Raw genomic sequence first — 24,027 nt, 5'->3', positions numbered from 1 at the left:
TACCCAGGTGTCTGCCAATATTATGCCCAAGAGGCATCTAGGAACCTTCACCATCAAATGCAGGAAAAGCTGCCATATGACCTATTACTGTGTTGGTATAACTCAAAACCCTTACCCCTCCCCTCTAAAAAAATAAAGAAATAAATTTCAGAACATTTCTGGTAACTGTAAATCAAAATATCTGATAAATCCATTTGTCTGGATTTTTAAAGCAGAAAAATAAAATGATGTCATTTGTGATTACCTCCTCCATGACAAGTTTTGGTGAGGCTACTCGTATACTGATCCCCTGTTCCTCTAGTGCACTCAGTACATCCACGTAGTCCAAGTTACGTCTTGACTTTGCTCTCGACATAGCCCTGCCCTGGAATTAAAGATACCAGGAACATAAGATTATGCTAAAAGACCCATGTTTTTGCTCTGACAGTTTGTCTGATATGAGTGCAACACCAAGTATTTTAGTGCAATGGTGATCAGTGGGAAACAGAATATATAAGCCACGAAATGGAGCTGGGGTAGCAAGCATTTCTCTAACTTCAAGTATGTTTGACATCAGAGACCCCTCTAAAAATATTAGAAATGAAATATTAATTTTCTGAAAATTGACACATTTCTACACAGTAACTTTTTGCAACAGTTTATCCAAAACTATGATACCAGAAAATACTACGCTTTTAACCAAAGTGTACCTGGATTTCTATCAGTACTACTGACAATTTCCACACATAAATCAGAGTTGGAGGACTAGAGACTACAGGAATATTGTCTTTTGTCTAATGACAGAGTTCATTTGCCTCTCCCTGTTGAGAATTTCACCTTCTTAGCTTGGAAGGGAAAGTGCAGATCTATGGATCATACAGTCATAAGTTTAAACCTCATATGACACATATGTTCTTCATGACAATTTGATAGGAGACATTATATAGGTAAATTACATGTATTTCCATTCAAATAAATTCAATTTACATGTATTTCCATCCTAACGAATTCAATATACATGTATTTTCATGCTAGAAAACTTAATTTACATGCATTTCCATTCTAACGAATTCAATACACATGTATTTTCATGCTAGAAAACTTAATTTACATGCATTTCCATCCTAACGAATTCAATATACATGTATTTTCATGCTAGAAAACATAATTTTCATGCTAGAAAACTTAATTTACATGCATTTCCATTCTAACGAATTCAATATACATGTATTTTCATGCTAGAAAATTCAATTTACATGCATTTCCATTCTAACGAATTCAATATACATGTATTTTCATGCTAGAAAACTTAATTTACATGCATTTCTATTCTAAAACATCTATTTACACTTATTTCCATGCTAGAAATTCAACTGACATGTATTTCCATCCTAGAAATTCAGTTTACAGTTATTTTCATGCTATCAAATTCAGTTTGTGTAAGTTTTCATACTTGAAAAATAAAAAAAATCACAAGCAGAGTTTCTTGAGCTAAATATATGGCAAATATTTTATGAAATGATAACAAGAGCTGTTGGAAGACAGCAACGCTCGACTATTCAACAGCCTTGTTGACTGAATGAATACGAAAGTCGAAAAAGGGGCATAATTTAAAAAAAGCAAAATAGGGTTATGGAACCTGCATAGTGCTTATCAGCTCATGACAGTGGACAAGTGTGTGAAGTTTCAATCCATTCCCATTAGTGGGTACTGAGATACCAGCTTACATATAAGAATTTAACCCAAAACTCCTAAGTTTAACAAGAGCACGGCCTTGCGGGTGCTGACGCTCATCTGATTTTTTTTGTGTAATAGAAATATTGTCCTACCCATGATTTTCTAAGTCTAAAAGGGCCATCATTCTTGCAAAAAGCAGGATAGAGTTATGTTTCTTGATGTACAGTGTCCACTTATGATGGTGAAAAACTGTTGCAAGTTTTAAAGCAATAGCTTTGATAGTTTATGAGAAAAGTTGACTTAAACATAATACTCAACCAAGAAAATGATTTTCTAAGTCCAAAAGGGGCAATAATTATTGCAAAAATCAGGATGGAGTTACGCTGCTTGCTGTACAGGGTCAGCTTATGATGGTGAACAAGTGTTGCAAGTTTCAAAGCAATAGCTTTGATACTTTAAGAGAAAAAGTTGACCTAAACATAAAACTTAACCAAGAAATCTGATATTTTCTAAGTCCAAAAGGGGCCATAAATCTTGCAAAAAGCAGGATGGAGTTATGTTTCTTGCTGTACAGGGTCAACTTATGATGGTGAACAAGTGTTGCAAGTTTTAAAGCAATAGCTTTGATAGTTTAGGATAAAAGCTGACCTAAACATAAAACTTAACCAAGAAAACTGATTTTCTAAGTCCAAAAGGGCAATAAATCTTGCAAAAAGCAAGATGGAGTTATGTTTCTTGCTGTACAGGGTCAGCTTATGATGGTGAACAAGTATTCCAAGTTTCAAAGCAATAGCTTTGACAGTTTGGGAGAAAAGTTGACCTAAACATAAAACTTAACCAAGAAATCTGATATTTTCTAAGTACAAAAGGGGCCATAAATCTTGCAAAAAGCAATTGGAGTTATGTTTCTTGCTATACAGGGTCAGCTTATGATGGTGAACAAGTATTCCAAGTTTCAAAGCAATAGCTTTGATAGTTTAAGAGAAAAGCTGACCTAAACATAAAACTTAACCAGGCAACGCAGACGCCGACGCCGACGCCGACAACCGCTCAAGTGATGACAATAACTCATCATTTTTTTTCAAAAAATCAGATGAGCTAAAAAGGGGCATAATTTTGTAAAATGCAAAGTTGAGTTATTGACCCTTTGCACTTCATGTCATATCATGACAGTGAACAAGTGTGTGAAGTTTCAATCCTTTCCCATTAGTGGATACTGAGATACCAGCTTACATACAAAAACTTAACCAAAAATTTTTATGTTGAAAAAGGGGCATAATTTTGTAAAACAGAAAAATAAAGTTATGGGACCTGCTTTGTGCATGTCAGATCATGACAGTTAACAAGTGTGTGAAGTTTCAATCCATTCCAATTAGTGAGTACTGAGATACCAGCTTACATACAAAACCTTAACCAAAAAATTCTAAGTCGAAAAAGGGGCATAATTTTGTAAAAAAGCAAAATAGAGTTATGAAACCTGTGCAATGTACGTCAATTTATCACAGTGAATAAGTGTGTGAAGTTTCAACCCATTCCCACAAGTGGTTGCTGAGATACCAGCTTACATACAAAACCTTAACCAAAAATTTCTAAGTCAAAAAAGGGGCATAATTTTGTAAAAAAGCAAAATAGAGTTATGGAACCTGTGCAATGTAAGTCAGTTTATCACAGTGAATAAGTGTGTGAAGTTTCAATCCATTCCCACAAGTGGTTGCTGAGATACCAGCTTACATACAAAAACTTAACCAAATCGGGACGCGGATGCGGACGCGGACGCCGACGCATGGGCGAGTCCAATAGCTCTACTATTCTATGAATAGTCGAGCTAAAAAAGATCTGCATTACTTACAGCACCGTGACAGGTAGTTCCAAATGTCTCGTTCATACCATGTTCTGTACCAGTTAGAACATAACTACATGTCCCCATTGTACCTCCAATTAACACTGGCTGTCCTGTCAACTGAAATATCAAAAATACATTTACGGTTAATATATTCTGAACACTGGTCAAAATCATGTTCTTTTAAACAAGAAAAGGGCATAATTGTCTGTAACAGAGACAGAGTTATGGTGTACAGAAAGAGCCACAACTGCACTAAACTGTCTGTCAAGAGTTATGAAACTTACCTCCATTACACATGAAATTCAATAATAGGTTACATACAAAAGTTCTACCAAATACTGTAAAACTGATAAAGCAGACAACTATATAAAGTGAAACAAAACCTGTAAATGATAAGTACTTTGAAAAAGACTTGCAATAACTTTGTTTCTGAGATGAACAGAACGAGACGGGAGGCATGAACAAGCAGGAGACATATACTCGGGACAAAATCATTTGGTAACACTTAACTCATGGCTTCTGTTGAGACTTTCAAACTTTCCTATAAAGCCATAACATGGAAAACTACACCTATCCATTGTTGTAGCCACATTTTATAACAAGAGGGCCATTATGGCCCTATATCGCTCACCTAAGTTTAGTTGCTTGCTTGAACAGTTAAAAGTTTCTACTAAATAAAAACAAACAGGTAATGTGTATGTGTGTGTGCGTATTGTTTTATTTTATGTACTTTTTTTTTTTTAGGCGAGGGGTGGGTGGGGGGGGGGGTGCTGTTGAGGTGGGGTAAGATATTGGGGAAATGATGTGATTTGAAAATATCAAACATGAAGATTTTAAAGTTTCCATTACATAAATAAGGGGTAAAGTGATCAAATATTGTGGTGGCAATGCTTTTTGATTTGTTTGTTTGCTTTGGGTTTAATGCCGTTTTTCAACAGTATTTAGTAGGGGTGCATACTGATTCTTGATATGTATCAAAACCGGTAATTAGAGTTCGATTGATACATCAGATCGAACGTTCCTGTATCGATCAAAATATGGATCAAAAACAAACTAACTACATGGTAAATGGCCTCAGTAATAGTTCTCCTCTAAATAGCGTACACTGTTTACTCCGGAAATGCTTTTTTACAACGTCACACCTGACAGGCAATCAGCATTCAACAGCATCAGATAAATGTAAGTATACGGTACCCGGAACAGAACGGTAATTTTTGCGGTGATGATTTTTTCGTCTGTAAATTCTAAGCGTACTAAACAAATTAAGAATAAATCTCTATCATAAGCAAGCTGCCACCAATAGTAAAGTCTAGTTGTACTTTGATAAAACTATTTGAGGTGCAGACTGCAGAGCAAGTTTTCTCCACCTCAGAAGATATACTATGTGCAGAAAGGTCGATGATGGATACAAATGCATTAGACTGCATGATTTTCCTAAAAAAAATGCATCCAAGTCATGAGATTTTGTCGCAGAATAGACCAACCTTAAAAGTTATTTATCAGTACTACAAATGTAGTAATTAAGTTCATATTGCACTACTATATGGCCTTGTACTCTGTTATTATGCCGTTAGAAAATATCATATGATATATCAAATATCGATCATTTTGTATCAATACAAATATCGTATCGACCCTAGTATTTCGTCATGTAACGGCGGGCAGTTAACCTAACCAGTGTTCCTGGATTCTGTACCAGTACAAACCTGTTCTCTGCAAGTAACTGCCAACTTCCCCACATGAATCAGAGGTGGAGGACTAATGATTTCAGACACAATGTCATTTATCAAATAGTCACGGAGAACATACGCCCCGCCCGAGGATCGAACTCGCGATCCATAGACCAACGCTCTACCTACTGAGCTAAGCGGGCAGGCTTTTTGATGAAACAGAATAATTTCTACAGTTTTCATAAAGGGTCACCAAAGAAACATTTGTGCAATATTATTTTAAAATTGGGCCTGCTGTTTCTGACAAGAATATTTTTAAAATTTCTATTATATACATACAGGGAAAAAGTGGCAACACGCCCTGGCGGCCATGTTTTTTGTGGAATTAGAAAAATTTGAACAATCTTGGTAGACAATCAAACAAGGACCATTTGTGTGATTTTTTTCAAAATCATACCAGCAGTTTCATACAAGAAGATGTTTAAAGTTCCACTATATACATATTGGGAAAAGAGACCGCGCCGCCATTTGTGTGAAATTATTTTGAAACTGGACCAGCGGGATGTTGATAGAAGATTTTTCTATTTTTAGCTCTGGCCGCCCCTATGCGCAACCAAGCAGAACCATGTGGATAACTTTGAAAGAGTACCACCCAAGGACATCCAAGCCAAGTTTCATCAACTTCCACCCAATGGTTTCAGAGATGTTGTTTGAAGACAATTCTATTTAAACCATGTGCCCCCCCCATCCCCAGGGCTGGCCAATTTTAACCCCAAGGGTATAATTTGAACATTCTTGGTAAAGGACTACTATATGATGTTACATACCAAATATCAAAGCCCTAGGCCCTGAGGTTTTGTACAAGAAGATTTTAAGTTTCTCCCTGGGTAAGTCTAAATAAACCTTAAGACCACCAGGGCAGGGGCATATTTTGATCCTAGGGGGATAATTTGAACAATCATGGTGGAGGACCACTAGATAATGATACATACCAGATATCAAAGCCGTAGGACCTGTGGTTTTGTACAAGAAGATTTTCAAAGTTCATCTCTATGTCAGTCTACATAAACCATAGGACCACCAGTGTGGGGCCATATTTGACCCTAGGGGGATAATTTTAACATTCTTCGTGGAGGACCACTAGATGATGCTAAAAACCAAATATCACCGCCGTAGGCATTGTGGTTTTAGACAAGAAGATTTTAGAAGTTTTTCCCTTTGTAAGTCTATATAACCATGAAACCCCCAGGGCGGGGCCATATTTGACCCTAGGGGGATAATTTGAACAATCTTGGTAGAGGACCACTAGATGATGCTACATACCAGATATCAAAGCCCTAGGACCTGTGGTTTTGGACAAGAAGATTTTTAACGTTTTTTCTTTCAGTTTCCATGATAACCAGAGTTCTGAAAAGAATTCAATGCTTAAGAAGACCATCCAAGGAACATCCCTGTGAAGTTTCATCAAAATTGGCCTGGTTGTTTAGGAGGAGATGTTGTTCAAAGAAAAATGTTGACAGACTATGGACAACACAGATGACAGAAAATCACTGACCATAATAGCTCACCCTTAGTAAGTTCACTAGCCAATCAAATAATGGAACTGGCATCTAATGGAATCATAATTACTGCCTGACTTTGATAAAATGTGCTTATAAATGCAAGTGCTATATTGTCCACACAGACGTTAAGCATACAACACATGATATATGATAGGTGCTGGACACAACGATCAGAATAGCTCATCCTTAGTCTTTCACAGCCCATATTCATCAGGGTTTAAAATCTGAATTTAGATATAAGAACAGCAAACAATTATATTCAATTTGCCATTACTTTCTATAATAAAGCAATTTCATCTGACAAAATTTTGCCGAGCTTTCTGTAGCAGTGGGGTACATATTCACAAAAATTTATTACAATCTGTACTGATTTAACGATGAGAGAGCACACAGAAAATTCAGCATTTGTACACAAAGGCTACTATTAATGCCGAATTATGACCAGGAGAGCTAAATTATGTCAAAATTCTGGTATTTACCTGATAATCTACGGGTATAAGAGGATGATGTGGTGGGAAAGCTCTCGTGGAACCTTTTCTGTGTACTAGAAGTGTTTTCTGTTTGCCATCTAGAAAATGTTCCTCCACCTTGGCGATGTTGTGCGATACATCATAAATCACATGCATGTCGAGGTCATCAGGGGTCGAGTTGAACATTTTTGCAAAGGCCTGTAATAAATTTAACAATAGATATATATTTCTGCAACAGAGAGGTAATATATAGAGGATATTACGTGAGTGTCTTTTCATACTGAATTTATTAAAAGGGTTGAATAAAATAACAAGAGGGTCATGATGACCCTTAATCGCTCACCTGAGTAATATGAGCCACATGTTTCAAATGGCAAACTGATGCTAAAATATAAAGAAAGTAGGTCATTAGGTCACATTCATGGTCACTGAAAGTTAGTTTTTAAGATTGGTATGCAAAACTGTACATGTCATCCAAATTTCAAGGCTGTATCTTAAAAAAACAAGAAAGTAGGTCAAGGTCACAGCAAGGTGACCTGTAATCACTTAGGTTCATCAGGTAAATATAATTAAACAATCTAGGAAATACGATCTGATAATTTTTTAAGTATTTTTTCCTATATAACTCATATAACAAGTGACCCCTAGGGCGAGGCCTCTTTTCAACCTAGGGGCATAATTTGAACAATCCTGTTACAGGTCCATTAGGCAGTGCTACATACTAAATATCAAAGGCCTAGGCCTAGAACATTCAGACAAGAAGATTTTTATTTTTTCCATGTATGTCTATGTAAAACTTGTGATCCCAGGGGCGGGGCCTCTTTTTCACCAAAGGGGTACAATTTGAACAATCTTCATAGAGGACCACAAGGCAACGCTACATACAAAATATCAAAGGCCTAGGTCTTGCTGTTTCAGACAAGAAGGTTTTAAATTTTTTCCTATATCTCTATGTAAAACTTGAGACCCCCCAGGGCGGGGCCTCTTTTCACCCCAGGGTAATAATTTGAATAATTTTGACAGAGGAACACAAGGCAATGCTACACACCAAATATCAAAGGCCTAAGTCTTGTCGTTTTAGACTAGAAGATTTTAAAAGTTTTTTCCCCTACATAAGTGTATGTAAAATTTTGGACTCCCAGGGCGGAGCCTCTTTTCATCCAAGGGGCACAATTTGAAAAATTTTGGAAGAAGACCATTAGATGATGTCACATGCCAAATATCAAGGCTCTATGCCATGTGGCTTTCGATAAGAAGATTTTTAAAGTTTTTCCTTTCCGTTGCCATGGCAACCAGAATTCTGCACGGAATTAAATTCTTTGAATAATTTTGAAAGGGGACCACCCAAGGATCATTCCTGTGAAGTTTGGTGTAATTCTGCCCAGTGGTTTTCAAGAAGAAGATTTTTTTCAGAAAATGTTGACAAACACACGACTGACAACGCACATTGAGTGGTCACAAAAGCTCACCATGAGCCTTTGGCTCAGGTGAGCTTATAAAATGCGAGGCTCTGCCAAGCATTTTATCAAATCTATTCAACCAGTTTAATAAGTTCAATCTGGAAAGTCACATATTTATGTAATATTCTTTTTATCACATGTTAGCTTTTCCTGTCGAAACATAACAAAATCTACTTTCTTTAACTATTATAAAGAAGTCATTTTGACAAACGTCTCCTATACTTTAAACGACGTTGATGTCAAAGCTTTATTACACTAGTGTATTATCAACTTTATGTTATGGCTTTATTTCACTCCCGTGATGTCAAACATGTGATAAACATATATCTGAATGTGCTCTTAAACTAAGGTATCTTCTCTAAGCACAGGTAAATTATCTGGAAAGGTTAAACTCACATTGTACCTGTATTTCAGCTATAAACTGTAATCTAGAAAATGGTCACTGTATGATGCTACAGCCACTATAAGACAAACAGGACAAAATCTAGCCAGTTTTGATTTTTGAGAAAAACTGTGGACAAGAATCTCTACATAGACATCATGTATTATAATCAAAGGAACATAACTAAGTTAACTAGATGTGTGTCCTTAGGACACATGTGCGCCCCCCTTCCTGTCACTGTACATGGTTTCATGACACTAGGTGAAATATTCTTAAGATATAACTATGCAACACAAACTTTAAAGCATTTTATATTTATTTTTCAAGTCAAGGTCCATAACTCTGGTCTAGTTGACTGAAAGCCAAAAGACAACACCTGATGCACAAATTCACATGCTGAACAATATTCCTACATGGTTTCATGACGTCAGTTGAAACATTTTTTAAGATATGTGCAACACAAGCTTTTAGACACTATTGGTATTTTTCACTAAGTCAAGGACCATAACGCTGGTCTGGCTGATCGAAATCTTAAACAGAACATCAGGTGCACAACTTCATGCTTTTCAAATACCTTCAGAGATACATGGGACACAAACTTGTATGCCCTTTATATATATTTTTTACGTATCAAAGGCCATAACTCTGCTCTGACTGGCAAAACCACTTGTGCACAACTTCATGTGCTGAACAATATTCGTTTTATGTTTCATGAGCCTAGGTCAAGTATGTTTAAAGATACATTCGACATACTTTTTTTATGCTCTTTTATGCACATTTTTGACCAAGTCAAGGGCCATAACTCTGGTCTGGCTGAATGAAATTGCTAACAAAAAAACACGTGTACAACTTCACATGCTGAATAATATTCCTTTTGTTTCATAATCTTTAATAGGTCAAATATTTTCTGAGATACACTGTACATGCGACACAAACTTTTAGGCCCTTTTTATGCATATTTTTGACTTGGTCAAGGGCCACAACTCTTGTCTGGCCTTGTGAGATCCCAATTAAACATAAATTTGGATGGAAAGACAGAGGAGGACAAACAAGGGCAACTTTAAGAGTGGGGATGGGGAAGCACAAAAATCATTGTAATATATGCACAGCAAGGCTTGGTACTAGTATGAGGTAGTCTAGAGAAATTTTATTTTGGAATGATCTTGAAAACATGCACAAGTAGGCTTCACAACAACAACTCTATGTAGTTTTATTGAAATCCTACCAAACTTTGACAAATAAATACAAACTGGCAAACTTCTGACAGACAGTGAAGGCAAAACAGTATGTCTGCTCACAATATATTTTGCATAAAATGGATTTTTGCTGTCACCTAGTATGTTAAAGAACCAAGAAGCCTCCTAGAACTCTGGTATCTTCTCTACCTTTTTGTTATCCTCCTAACTTAATTCACTCAACATTCTTGCAGAAGTCACCCATATGAGTAACCAATGGAGATTTTTAAGAAGCTTTAAAACGCATGCACAAACTCACACACACACGCACATACACCATATACCTACCTGTCTAGCCAGGAAAGTCATACTAGATCTGTTCACCCATGCATAGTTTGCTGCTCCAGCCATCCCCTTCAGGTAATCCTGCCCTTCAGGGGAGTTAATTTTGGCACATGCCAGTTGTCTGTCGTTGGTTAAAATGTTATCACGTTTCATTACTTTTTCCATCACAACCAAAGAATCTGCAAGAATGCAAGTTTAACCTTTTGATTTACCAGTACCTGCTGAAATTCAGTGACAGTGATAAATGACAAACAAAAGTACCATCTGCTTGATAAATATAAAACCAGAATATAAAACAGTATTTCATCCCCTATAATCTTACAAAGAATTTTGGTTTTAAAACAAATGATTAAAAGATTCAAAATATCTTCATTGAGCAAGATATTTATTATATTACCTACCCTAAAGACATGTACAATGATATAAAATTTCTGCACCATGCAAAATAAAATATAAATTAATAAAAAAGACCCCGTTATAGAAGTGGCTGCTTTTTTTCATCTTTTAAACCTGCATCGTATAAACATTACCTGTTGCCACTTGATGTCCAAGTCCTCGACTGCCACAATGTATCATCACACACACTTGTCCTGGGAACTCTATACCCATCTTCTTGGCAGCAAAATTATCAAATATTGTATCAACAACCTGGATTTCTGCATAATGATTGCCGGCACCTAGTGTACCTAACTGAAAATGGTAAATTCAATATTAAGCTCTGTTTGTAGTTAATGAGGAATCATTTATGGGTTTTTCTATTTTTAGGTGTTACAGCCCCTAAAAATGATCAAGCCAACCATTTTAACAAAATCTAGGGCCTTCCAAGGGTGCTACATTTCAAGTCTGAAGAAAAGACATAAGTAGTTGATAAGAAGACAATTAAAGGTGTTTTTATTGGCTGGACGTATCATCACATAGGCACAATTATGGAGATTTTCAAGTGTTTAATAACAAACAAGAGGACCATGATGGTCCTGAATCGCTCACCTATCCCCACATGACCAAGTGTTGAACTGAGTATGACGTCGTTATTTCTATTATTTGACATAGTGACCTAGTTTTTGAGCACATGTGACCTAGATATCATCAAGATAAAAAATTCTGACCAATTTTCATGCAGATCCATTGAAAAATATGGCCTCTAGAGAGGTCACAAGCTTTTTCTATTATTTGACCTAATGACCTAGTTTTTAAAGGCACGTGACCCACTTTTAAACTTGATCTAGATATCATCAAGGTGAACATTCTCACCAATTTTCATGAAGATCTCGTGAAAAATATGGCCTCTAGAGAGGTCACAAGGTTTTTGTATTTTTCGACCTACTGACCTAGTTTTTGACCGCACATGACCCAGTTACGAACCTGACCTAGATATCATCAAGCTGAACATTCTCACCAGTTTTCATGAAGATCCATTGAGAAATATGGCCTCTAGAGAGGTCACAAGGTTTTTCTATTTTTAGACCTACTGACCTAGTTTTTGACCCCACGTGACCCAGTTTCGAACCTGACCTAGATATCATCAAGGTGACCAATATTCATGAAGATCTCATGAAAAATATGGCCTCTAGAGAGGTCACAAGGTTTTTCTATTTTTAAATCTACTGACCTAGTTTTTAACCCCACGTGACCCAGTTTCGAACTTGATCTAGATATCATCAAGGTAAACATTCTGACCAATTTTCCTGAAGATCCATTGAAAAATATGGCCTCTAGAGAGGTCACAAGGTTTTTTTATTTTTAGACCTACTGACCTAGTTTTTGACCGCACGTGACCCAGTTTCAAACTTGACCTAGATATCATCAAGGTGAACATTCTGACCAATTTTCATGAAGATCCATTGAGAAATATGGCCTCTAGAGAGGTCACAAGGTTTTTCTATTTTTAGACCTACTGACCTAGTCTTTGATCCAACATGACCCAGTTTCGAACTTGACCTAGATATCATCAAGGTGAACATTCTGACCATAATTCATGAAGACCTCATGAAAAATATGGCCTCTAGAGAGGTCACAAGGTTTTTCTATTTTTAGATCTACTGACCTAGTTTTTACCCCCATGTGACCCAGTTTCGAACTTGTCCTAGATATCATCAAGGTGAACATTCTGACCAATTTTTATGAAGATCCATTGAAAAATATGGCCTCTAGAGAGGTCAAAAGGTTTTTCTATTTTTAGACCTAATGACCTAGTTTTTGACCCCACGTGACCCAGTTTCGAACTTGACCTAGATATCATCAAGGTGAACATTCTGACCAATATTCATGAAGATCTCATGAAAAATATGGCCTCTAGAGAGGTCACAAGGTTTTTCTATTTTTAGACCTACTGACCCAGTTTTTGACCCCATGTGATCCAGTTTCGAACTTGACCTAGGTTTCATCAAGGTGAACATTCTGACCAATTTTCATGAAGATCTTGTGAAATATATGGCCTCTAGAGAGGTCACAAGGTTTTTCTATTTTTAGACCTACTGACCTAGTTTTTGATGGCACGTGACCCAGTTTCGAACTTGATCTAGATATCATCAAGGTGAACATTCTGACCAACTTTCATAAAGATCCCATGAAAAATGTGACCTCTAGAGTGGTCACAAGCAAAAGTTTACGGACGCACGGACGGACGGACGGACGACGGACGCCACGCGATCACAAAAGCTCACCTTGTCACTTTGTGACAGGTGAGCTAAAAAAAAAAAAGACCACGGTAACCAATCTAGCCATCATTCACAGGCAGAGAAACAGCTGAATTGCTTCTCTTTAGGAAAGAATTGTACAGTAGTGAGGGGCAAGTTATATGAAGCCAGGCACCTTAACAACTCGGTAATGGAGGCCCTTTTTTCAGCTTTGGTGGCCCCTACAAGGGACCCCAGTGGTACCATCAGAACAAAACCAACAGAAGACTTTACAAAGATGCTCCTCAGTCCTGACCAAGTTTGGTGATGATCTTTCAAGTGGTTCATGAGAAGATACAATATCATTACAGTTTTAAGAACAATGAAAAATTACAAAGTTAAATTTTAGTATTTTAATATTTGTTCTTGATATTTTCCAGCTCAAACCACACAGATGTTAAAGTAACTATGGCAGCAAAGGTGTAAACATAAGATTCTAACTGCTAATCCAGAAGAGCATAGGTTCAAATATCGCTGAAGATACCACTGCACCACCATATAACACAGTAATAGTAATAGTTTTCCCCCCTAGTAATGGATTCCAAATAACTAGGATATAATTCAGGACAAGTATACACTAAACATATAATCATATATGTTATTCAGCATTTAAGGCAATGACGCTCAGCAGTGAATGTTGGATAGCGTATTCGCGAAATGATATTTTGGCACTTTCTGACTCCTTATATATTTCTTACAAACAACCTGCTGGAGAATGTAGAATTCATATATGGAGAATACATGGTCATACGGAAATTGCCAAATGTCATTATGGGTCCACTACCTGGACATCATTACAAACCTGTGGAAGACCCCGTTTCTTTGCCCTAGGGCTCACTTTTGAAGGATCTGCCTGAAGCATCCTGCCATATTCTTCACAATGTTCTTTATCTTCAGCCCAGATGTAACCTGGATTTACAAAGTGACGATATTATTAAAGCTATTTTTCAAATGTTTAATGGTTGAGGATGATATGTGCACCGCCAAATATCTTTTACAGCATTGATGGGCACCTGGATGCAACCAACTGTTCTGAAAGCCAGCTGGGTGGCTTCCTCATGTGAAGAGTTAGCAGGCTTGAAGTCACAGAAGTGAGAGACAAGAGAACAGAAATCAGTGACTGCAGACTTATAGGAGATCTTCAAAATTTTCAATAAACCAATATAGGGAAAACTAGACCCAACTTTGGGTGCCATGTGTTGTTTTTGACAAATCAAGATGGCCTTTAACAGCTTAAGTGAGGTTCAGCAAGGAACATTTGTGTGAAATTATTTCAAAATGGTGAACAGTTCCTGACAAGAACATTTTTGAAAGTTCCCATTATGTGCATATAGGGATACTTGCAGGATGTTTTTTCAACAATCAGAATAAATGTGAACAATTTTGATAGATGTTCACCTCCAAAAATATTCCTGTTAATTAATTTCTGCAGTTTCTCATTAGAATTTTAAAAAAAATTTCAGTTTAAACATATTAAGATAAAATTCTTAATAAATCTACTGCATTAATCTCTCCAAAGCAGCAACCAATCTACAACAAAAACATTCTAATCTTCCCACAAGTGTTTGCTCTTACAAGGTTGTACTGCATTAACGTTTTCTGGCAGCAAACTTTTGTCTACGAGGAAGTGACAACATGTCAGTAAACAAAAAAGACACAGAGAATTGTAAAGTTTTATGGTACAACTGTCTTCAAGAACATCTGCTATGCCAAAGAAACAACTTCTGTTAATTGACTGTTCCAATGTCTCATAACAAATAACAGATACTAGTAAGCCATAAAAATCAAGAAAAATTTTAAGAATGTCTCAAGACTGGCAAAACTAGAACTGTCACAGGAGTGACTCATACCCCCACCATACGGTCTTGTCACAGAAGAATGGCAACCATAAGAAATCTTAATAATACTTTGGAGTACTTCATCCTGGGCTTCCACATATAAGTAATACTAGTATAATACTAGTAAAGTAATACTAGTAAATATATTAAATCTCTAAGATTAGAGATACACTAAAAGTGAATTTAAAAAGTGTCTTACCGACCCATGTTACCACAGAAATATGTATTTACTTTTTACATAGGACTTATAATAAAAAAGATAGAAAAATACCTAAAATATTGAAAATCTAAAAATAGGATTTCTAAAAATAGACTAATTCCTGGAATTTAAGGGGAAGAAACTCAGTACAAAAGTTAAAAAAAGGTTACTTCCCTTTGGCTCTAAGCCAATCAGAATGAGATATAGTGAAAATACATCAAAATTAACCTTAAATTCTAGGTAAAAGGGGACACAATTCAAGAAAAATTAGTGTCAGGGTTATGCACCTTGTGTCACATGATGTGGGTGATGAGGTGGAACATCTATTTTAAGTCTGAATCAAATCCATTCAGTAGTAACTGAGATATAGTGAAAATACATCAAAATTAACCTTAAATTCTAAGTAAAAAGGGACATAATTCATGAAAAATTGGTGTCAGAGTTATGCACCTTGTGTCACATGATGTGGGGATGAGGTGGAACATCTATTTTTAGTTTGAATCAAATCCATTTTGTAATAATTGAGATATAGTGAAAATACATCAAAATCAACCTTAAATTTAAAGTAAAAGGGGACATAATTCATAAAAAAATTATGTCAGAGTTAAGCACCTTATGTCACATCATCTGGGTGATGAGGTGGAACAACTATTTTAAGTTTTAATCAAATCCATTTAGTAATAACTGAGATATAGTGAAAATACAACAAAATTAACCTTAAATTCTAAGTAAAAAGGGACATAATTCATGAAAACTTGGTGTCAGAGTTATGCACCTTGTGTCACATGATGTGGGCACATGATGTGGGTGATGAGGTGGAACATCTATTTAAAGTTTGAATCAAATCCATTCAGTAGTAACTGAGATATAGTGAAAATACATCAAAATCAACCTTAAATTCTAAGTAAAAAGGGGCATAATTCATAAACAAAATGGTGTCAGAGTTATGCACCTTGTGTCACATGATGTGGGTGATGAGGTGGAACATCTATTTTAAGTTTGAATCAAATCCATTTAGTAATAACTGAGATATAGTGAAAATACAACAAAATTAACCTTAAATTCTAAGTAAAAGGGGACATAATTCATGAAAACTTGGTGTCAAGAGTTATGCACCTTGTGTCACATGATGTGGGTGATAAGGTGGAACATGTATTTTAAGTTTGAATCAAATCCATTTGATAATAACTAAGATAATAGATTTCGGGACGGGACGGGACGGGACGCGACGGGACGCGACAAAACTGACTCCTATATACCCCCCTCAAACATGTTTGGTGGGGGTATAAAAAGCACAAGAAGACTAGTGTATCAAATGCAAATGACTTATGAAAAGCAAAAGTTGTTAACAAAAACACTTACCTTCTCTCAAGGACCAATCCATGCCCATTTCTAATGCTTCTTCAAGATCTCTGTAACAGACAGTATTTTATATATCTTGTGTTTCAACTGTGATCAACTTTAAGAAAGGACAAAGTTATGATTGTAAATAATTCAATAAATCATCAAACTAAAATTTCTGAACTGACAATTTTCCTACTGTCATGCAAGCTAAGGGAAAAAACTCCAACAAAGCATTGTAGTAAATAACATCCTAGATATCAAAGAGTAAAATCTGATAAGTATTCTTGCATGATTCAGAATCAAAAAGTCATAAAGTAGGCTTGACTCAAACCACACTGAGCTATCCTGACCATGGTATACTGAAATGTGTCTTGATGTTTTGTTTGGGCAATTTGGCATGCCCCGAAGGTCTACAGAACTGAAGTGCACACAAATAGTCCAACCGGAAAGAGTGCAGATCAGTCCAAATCAGTGTACTGGGTGAAATCAGGGTATACAACTTAGAGATAAACACAAGTGTGCCAAGATATGTAGTAGCATGTTGTCATACAAATACTTTTCAACAAAATAAAAATGGTGGTAATAAAGTTGTGGCCCAGAAAAGGAGTGCTGTATCTTAGACCCTTTTAATTCCCTTACACATGAAGAGAGGACAGAAATTGAAGACAACATACCACAATGTTGTAAATTATAGCTAAAACAGACAACATCTTTGTTGTTCCTTGACCGGCTGTACATCATTCTCTGACAACTTGTCTTTACCTCTATATCTAATTCACTCACATCTTAAGATTTAGATACTTACTTTGCGTTCATGGGTATAATTCCCTTTGAGCCTACACCGACTGGTATGTGATTAAACAGGCATTGAGCCAACTGTTCCTTGACTGGTTGTACATCTTTCTCTGTGAGATTCGTCCTCAACAACCTTACACCACAGTTAATATCAAACCCTACACCACCAGGGGAGACAACTGAGTCAGGGTTTCCCATGTCAAAAGCTGCCATATTACCTAGAGGTTCAATATGAAAAAAAATTCTAACATCATTTCATTTCTTGGGCATGCAGTTTTGTGGTTTTGGCCAAAAAGGTTATTTCATGGGGATTTACATTTGTGGATTTTGATCTTTGAACATAAAATTAATGAGAATTTTACTGGTTTCATCGGGATTTAATTTCACAGACCAACTCAACAATGTAATCCCCTCACAAATATCAATGATCAGACTGAAAGTCAATGAAATACAACAGAAAAGAGTGATTGTGCATTTAGAATATGATAAATGATGCGTATTTCTTTGTTCCTATCCATGGATGCTGAAAATGAACATGGAACCAGGGTAGAATATTCTTCCTTTTTATTTCACGGACAACTTCAGATTATTCAAAATTTTAGAACATTTTTCTAAGACTGCAAAACAAAAGAAATAACCCCCTAGCCCCTAGATGTATCAGCCAGACACATTTTAGTCTTACGAGATAATAAAAACCTTGGGAAGCTATGTCTTAATAGATGAAAACATACAAATCCTGTTACTTGTAATGAAGTAAGAACTTTGACAGAAAATTTAACTGATCAGAATGGTTCAGATAATATTTCACAGGCTGAATTAAGCAAAACATGAAAATAACAAGCAACACTAATATATTATATCTGTAAGAAATACCTATAGCAAAGCCATATCCACTGTGGACATCAGGTAAGCCTATAGACCTCTGAAAATGTTACAATTTTTTACATTAATAATTATGCTGCTCTTGACAGCAAAATGCAGTGTAAAATCAATATATTTAACCCTGAGCAAAAGACTTTAAAACCTCCTTAATCAAATTACATAATTAAGGTCTAACGATAATCTAAACATTTGATTACTGGTACTTAAAACATCAACAATAAAACTCTTGATATAGCAAACTGGTACAGCAATCAATACTTACTCTTATATTCAATGAAATCTATAGGCAGTTCCCTTAGAAACATAGAACACATCCAAGTAAAATAATAGCAGATTACCTTCATTTCACATTTGTTCTTGAGAAATAATGAAAAAGTGTAAATGCCTAATGCCTTCCAGCAATGGCTCAAGCAGAACTCTGTTATTCAAATAATTTGATTTGACTCCAAGGGCCCGTTTCACCACAGGAGTCTGAAATTCTATCACTAAGACTCCAGAAGTCTATCTTATTTTTTTTTTAAAAATACCCCTATATATAGAATGTTTATTTTATATATAGGGGGTATATTTTTTTGTTAAAAAGACAGACTTCTAGAGTCTTACTGATAGAATTTCAGACTCCTGTGGTTTCACAAAAGTTTGTAAGTTTCATCAAAAGTACTCTCCTAAGTATGGACTTTTAAAACATTTATTTCATTGGATATAACTAGTATCACTTTAAGGAGGTGTCATTAATTTAACTGTATGACAGATCTACCTTATCTTTCTTCGGCTCAGATTTTAAGAATAGTCAAATGAATCTACTTAAAATGATGTTTGTGAAACACCTTACCACTAAATTCTAACTTTGTCCTAAGTAGGCTTCGTGACACAGGCCCCAAGATATCATATTTTCCTTATAGGACGATTAAAACCCACTTGAAATGAATTGAATGAATACAGAATTTATATTTTGTTGGGAACTTTTCAACAATTATCCAAGGCAAAGATCCAAATATTTCATTCTACGTTATACCCCAACAATTCCCGGCAATGCAGCTACATTTCCAATCTGTTTCATTCCAGGCAGAAATCCACCATACCCTCCACTCCTACACGACTGTTTCAGCTCATCAAACATCAATTTCTCCAGAAAGTCATTCACAAAGAACAGACCCTCAACCTGTATGGCAGTCCAATATTAAATCATGCAACAGTGAAAACAAAATGAAAGCTATGGCTGAATTAACTTTACACCAATGCATCCAAAATTTCAAAAACATTTTTCGTCAAAGCACATCTGAGTTTCCGCCAAAGTAACTGTAAGGAAAACACAGCCCCAGTCATTGTACATCTGATAACATCAAATTTTGAAACGAAAATATCACCTTTTTTTGTTGGTTTTAACAGCACACTTACACAATTGTCTATATGTCATGTGGCGACATATGGTAGAAGACTACCCCTGATGCCCCTTTCAGGTATGGAAAGGCATATGGGTAGAACTACCAAATTTTTGTAAGGCAGCTGGATGGCTTCCTCATGTGAAGAATTTTAAACCACAAGTGAAGTTTTAAACCCAAATGAGTGAGGGTCAACCGAGTAGATTTCTGTGACCTCAACCACTCTGCAATGTAGGCCCCTAATGACATTGTTTTTGACAAATTATTAATTCAACTTTATTGTTCACATGCTGAGAACAAAAATCCATCAAAAGATAAATTAAACTTACATTCATGTTCTCTACAAAGCCTTTCTTTATTCTCCATGCACAGTTTCCAACTTTCTCCAGATACTTCAACTCATCCTGGTATGTTCTCACAACCATCTTGATTCCTGTAAATTACTTTAAACAGTGAGAAGCCATTAACTGCATAAGCAGACCTGTGAAAAGAAAATATTTAAAACTCTAGAATGGTGGCATTTTATCATGATTACCTCAGTTGACCCAGCTGTAAATGGGTGCCTGCAAATTGCTGTGGGTAAGGTATAATTGGTTTGTAACTGTTTTTAAATAGGGTCGCTCAAAAGCTCAACAGAGCTTATGTTCATTGTTTCACAAAGTGATGGTAAATAACATTTACCTTTACCTTTACCAATACAGTGACAGCGACCAGAAAGCACAGTTCCGGGGATTTAGTAATACAATTTGGAATCTACTAAGATTTCAATAAAATATCGACGGAAATATAAGCAAATTTGTATGAAAACGGTCGAATTTTCATATAATCATTTGTTAAATTTCAAACAGCGCGATCTTAATTACTGATTTCTTTTTAAGAGAAAATACGTGAAACATACTATGGGCATAAAATTCTGACTTTTGACCAGAAAGAACAAAAAACGAATATAAAAAATCTTAAATAATGAAAAAGCCGCAGTAATTTAAATACATTGAGTAAAACAATTTTTTTTTTTTTTTGGTAAAAAGGTCTCGTGGACGTAAATAGAAATATGGTTTTAAAATAAAACGAAATGATGTTGTTGCGGTTTTTAATAGTTTTAAATGAATCTTTGTACATGTATTTTTTTTATATAAAATATTCCTTGAGGGCAAATAGTCACATGGCGCGAAAACTGTAATATGACGTAATGCCATGACAATCTCGTGCGACAATACTTTGATCTCCACTTCAGATGTCATGATACCGACACACTTCTTTTAGCTCTTTGAGTCGATGTTAACTGATGATGAAAACAGGCCAATTACTTAGTTTATCAACAGAATAATTACCGATGATCGTCAACTTTTTTTTTCTCGTTTCAAGATGGGTAGGTGGAATATGATTATTGTGTTCATATTTTTAGGACACTTTTCAAAATATTTTTTTTTTCAGGAAATAAGTCTTGAGAAAATGAAAATAACTGATGTTTAATACTTTCCTGACACTTTGGGAAACTACGGCAGGGGTTAGACTGTGTTTATTTTTACTTTAGATGCAGTTATTATGGAAAGCAACTTGGTGGTGGAGATGACAAATTAGTGAAAGAAAAATGAATGTCTGGTGTGAAAAGGAAATTTAAGAGTAACAAAAACGGATAATCAAAAAGGAAACGTAGTGTACGAGCTATGTGTTAAGTTTGAAATTTGCTTGTACATAATTCTCCTTTCATAAAACGTGACAGTATTAAACATGTCAATTATTAGGGCGAGTGACAGTCCACTAAGGGAGAGCAGATTTTACTAGCTACTAGTCCTGCAGGGTGAGTGGTGTGAAAAAGAATTTTACCCTGCCGGGATATATTTTTGTTGCCAAAATAGATACAGTCTACTCGGGTATTCCGAACCAGTTTTCATAAAAATTAAAATTGACTAATGCTTCAACATGTACAATATCTTTTATACATATTCATGAATTATACATCATTTAACTGCAAATAAAAAACTTTTATCTAAATTCTGAAATTTCACTTACTTCGCGTAATTTTAAAAATTTTCCCAAACTCCGTGACCTCGACTGTTTAGAGTCATTTCCGGGTATTCCGAATCACTATTGTCGTTACTCATTTCTACCTTTCGATGTTTACCGACGGATACTAGTTTAAAATTAAATGCTCTTCGGAATGTTTGAAAAACTTCATGATCGGTAGATCACACAAAATAATCATTCTGAATTAAAGAATAAGACCATAATGAAAGCTGTATATATTTATTGTTACAGTTTCAATACGGAGACAAACCGCCATTCTGTGTAACATATAGTAGCATGTAAAATGCTCCAGACTTTTTATTGACATGATTTCTAGGCATTTTTGAATGAATAGGGTAGCACTAGTAAATATTTAATGGTGGTGAAGGGGAAGTGCGGTATATATGTAATATATTAACTATTTGGTATAGAAAGTGCAGTGATTCGGAATACCCCATATTTAATGACATCTGTTTAATATAAAAAACTTTTTTATATGTAATGTTAAAATATTTATATATCTATAGTGTGATGGGTATATATTGTACACCATGTCCATGTATTATTTATCTGTGTACATCAGCTGACAATTAAGTAAGATTCTCTTGAAGAGAGCAGCTCTATATTTTCTCAGCAAAATTTAGCATCTCGAGTCAATATACAACATACTTAATCTGTGTTTATAGCTTGAAAAATAGGTATATGATATAACCTATGGTTGTTTAATATGCACAGATGCTTGAAGATTACAAGCATAACCATTGTCTTAATTTTGGTGAAGTCATCAGCTGTAAAACATTCAGAGTGGCCCGCATTTTATACTGATTCAGAATATCCGAGTAGACTGTAATTACAGGGTAATTACACCACCCAATCACAATAGCACTTCCGTTTTTTAAAAAAAAAAATCTTGTTCTCATGTGGTGGGTAGGTGTGCCTGGTGTTTTTTTATATAGGGGGTGGTCTTTTTTATATAGACTTGTGTTGGCTTATAATTACAGGTTACAATCCAGCCCCTAAACAGTACTTTAGTCTTTACCTTTACTACATCTTTTTTCTAATCAGATGTAATTCATATAATCTTGCACCTTATGAGCTTGCCTTTTACCAGTCTGTCATCGACAATGAGCCTCTCAGTCAGAAACATTATTGATTGCCGTGTACTTCACCGGTAGTGTGCCTATCCGAAAACTCTTCTCAATCGTGTCAAAAAGGAATGGCTTACAGCTTGATCAAGACAACAGATATTTAAGTGACACCTATCTATTATATTAGAAGGTATATTAATCTTCCTTTAACCCGTTGAAGTAAGAAACTATATCATGAACTCACCGAAATATTGAAGAAAATGTGCTGATTTTGCGTAATACCGACAGTCGTAGCGGCTTTCGTAAGAACGTACGAATCGTGAGAATTACATAAGACAGGTTTCCCGTGCTTAAAACGACCCAAGATCTGCTTAAACTTGGATGCTATAGATCTAGGCCTTTTCTTAGAAATCAAACTTACATAATGTTATATGTTGACTTGTTATCCAAAATAAGTTACACACGACTTCAAAAGCGGGAACTTGTCACATGAATTTAGTTTCAGCGTCGCCGCGGTATGATCCCAAGTATCATGGTTCACAGCCGATACAAGGTGGCCAACCTTCGCGACTTTTGGATACCGTACACATATAGAAAATGTCCCGATTCAGGTAACATTTAGTCCACATTTTCCCCCTTATAATGAGCGCCGAAAACAGCAAAATGAATTGTTTCTTTCGCAGAAAACGTCTACAATCATTTCTCAGTACTTTTATCAAATCATGACTTCGCTCATCTGTGAAGGTATGTACTTTGTCCACAAAAAGGAGTTGGGAGAAGTGTTTATGAAAAGACTCTATGTGCAGTCATTTTGCTGTCTTCGACGCACTTTATTTTATGAAAATCCGGCAAGTAATAACGAAACTATAAGCAAAATGTTACCTGAATCAAGACGTTTTCTCCATGTGTATGGTATGGTGGCTGATTTCTGCCATTTCGCGTTTTCGCCCCGCGACCCCGCCGAGCGAAAACACGAGAATTAACAAGTTAAAATGGCGGGGGCGCGGGGCGAAAACTCGCTATTTAGCGTGGGCGCGGAGCGAAAACTCGCTGTTTAGCGGGGTCGCGGGGCGAGATTTAGTAACTGGTATGTCGGGGGCGCGAGACGAAAACACGATAATTAGCGCTGCTTAAACGTCGAGTTTTCGCACCGCGCCCCGACATCCAGTTACTAAATCTCGCCCTGCGCTCCCGCTAATTATCGTGTTTTCGCTTCGCACCCTCGCTAAATAGCGAGTTTTCGCCTGGCGCCCC

The 24,027-nt window shown here is 36.0% G+C and overlaps 1 protein-coding gene across 2 annotated transcripts in view; it reads right to left on the bottom strand.

The window, feature by feature from the left end:
* Positions 1-23,127, bottom strand: part of LOC128548010 (RNA-splicing ligase RtcB homolog) — a 32,238-nt gene extending 9,111 nt beyond the window's left edge. Inside the window, exons 1-12 of one of the 2 annotated variants that reach the window (XM_053522259.1) lie at positions 23,018-23,127; positions 20,008-20,111; positions 19,312-19,458; positions 18,288-18,336; positions 17,425-17,632; positions 16,638-16,687; positions 14,041-14,147; positions 11,094-11,253; positions 10,567-10,742; positions 7,211-7,399; positions 3,506-3,616; positions 245-364 (exon numbers count right to left, since the gene is read on the bottom strand). In XM_053522259.1, the coding sequence (XP_053378234.1) occupies positions 245-364; positions 3,506-3,616; positions 7,211-7,399; positions 10,567-10,742; positions 11,094-11,253; positions 14,041-14,147; positions 16,638-16,687; positions 17,425-17,632; positions 18,288-18,336; positions 19,312-19,458; positions 20,008-20,103 (1,413 nt within the window). In that variant the 5' untranslated portion in view covers positions 20,104-20,111; positions 23,018-23,127. Of the gene's footprint in view, positions 1-244; positions 365-3,505; positions 3,617-7,210; positions 7,400-10,566; positions 10,743-11,093; positions 11,254-14,040; positions 14,148-16,637; positions 16,688-17,424; positions 17,633-18,287; positions 18,337-19,311; positions 19,459-20,007; positions 20,160-23,017 lie in introns of both variants that reach the window. The other variant, XM_053522260.1, reaches the window with a different exon arrangement.
* Positions 23,128-24,027: the final 900 nt, after the last annotated feature.

The sequence above is a fragment of the Mercenaria mercenaria genome, chromosome 13 (assembly GCF_021730395.1).
Source record: "Mercenaria mercenaria strain notata chromosome 13, MADL_Memer_1, whole genome shotgun sequence".
Taxonomy (NCBI): domain Eukaryota; kingdom Metazoa; phylum Mollusca; class Bivalvia; order Venerida; family Veneridae; genus Mercenaria; species Mercenaria mercenaria.
This window is presented reverse-complemented; position numbering and strand designations above follow the sequence as displayed.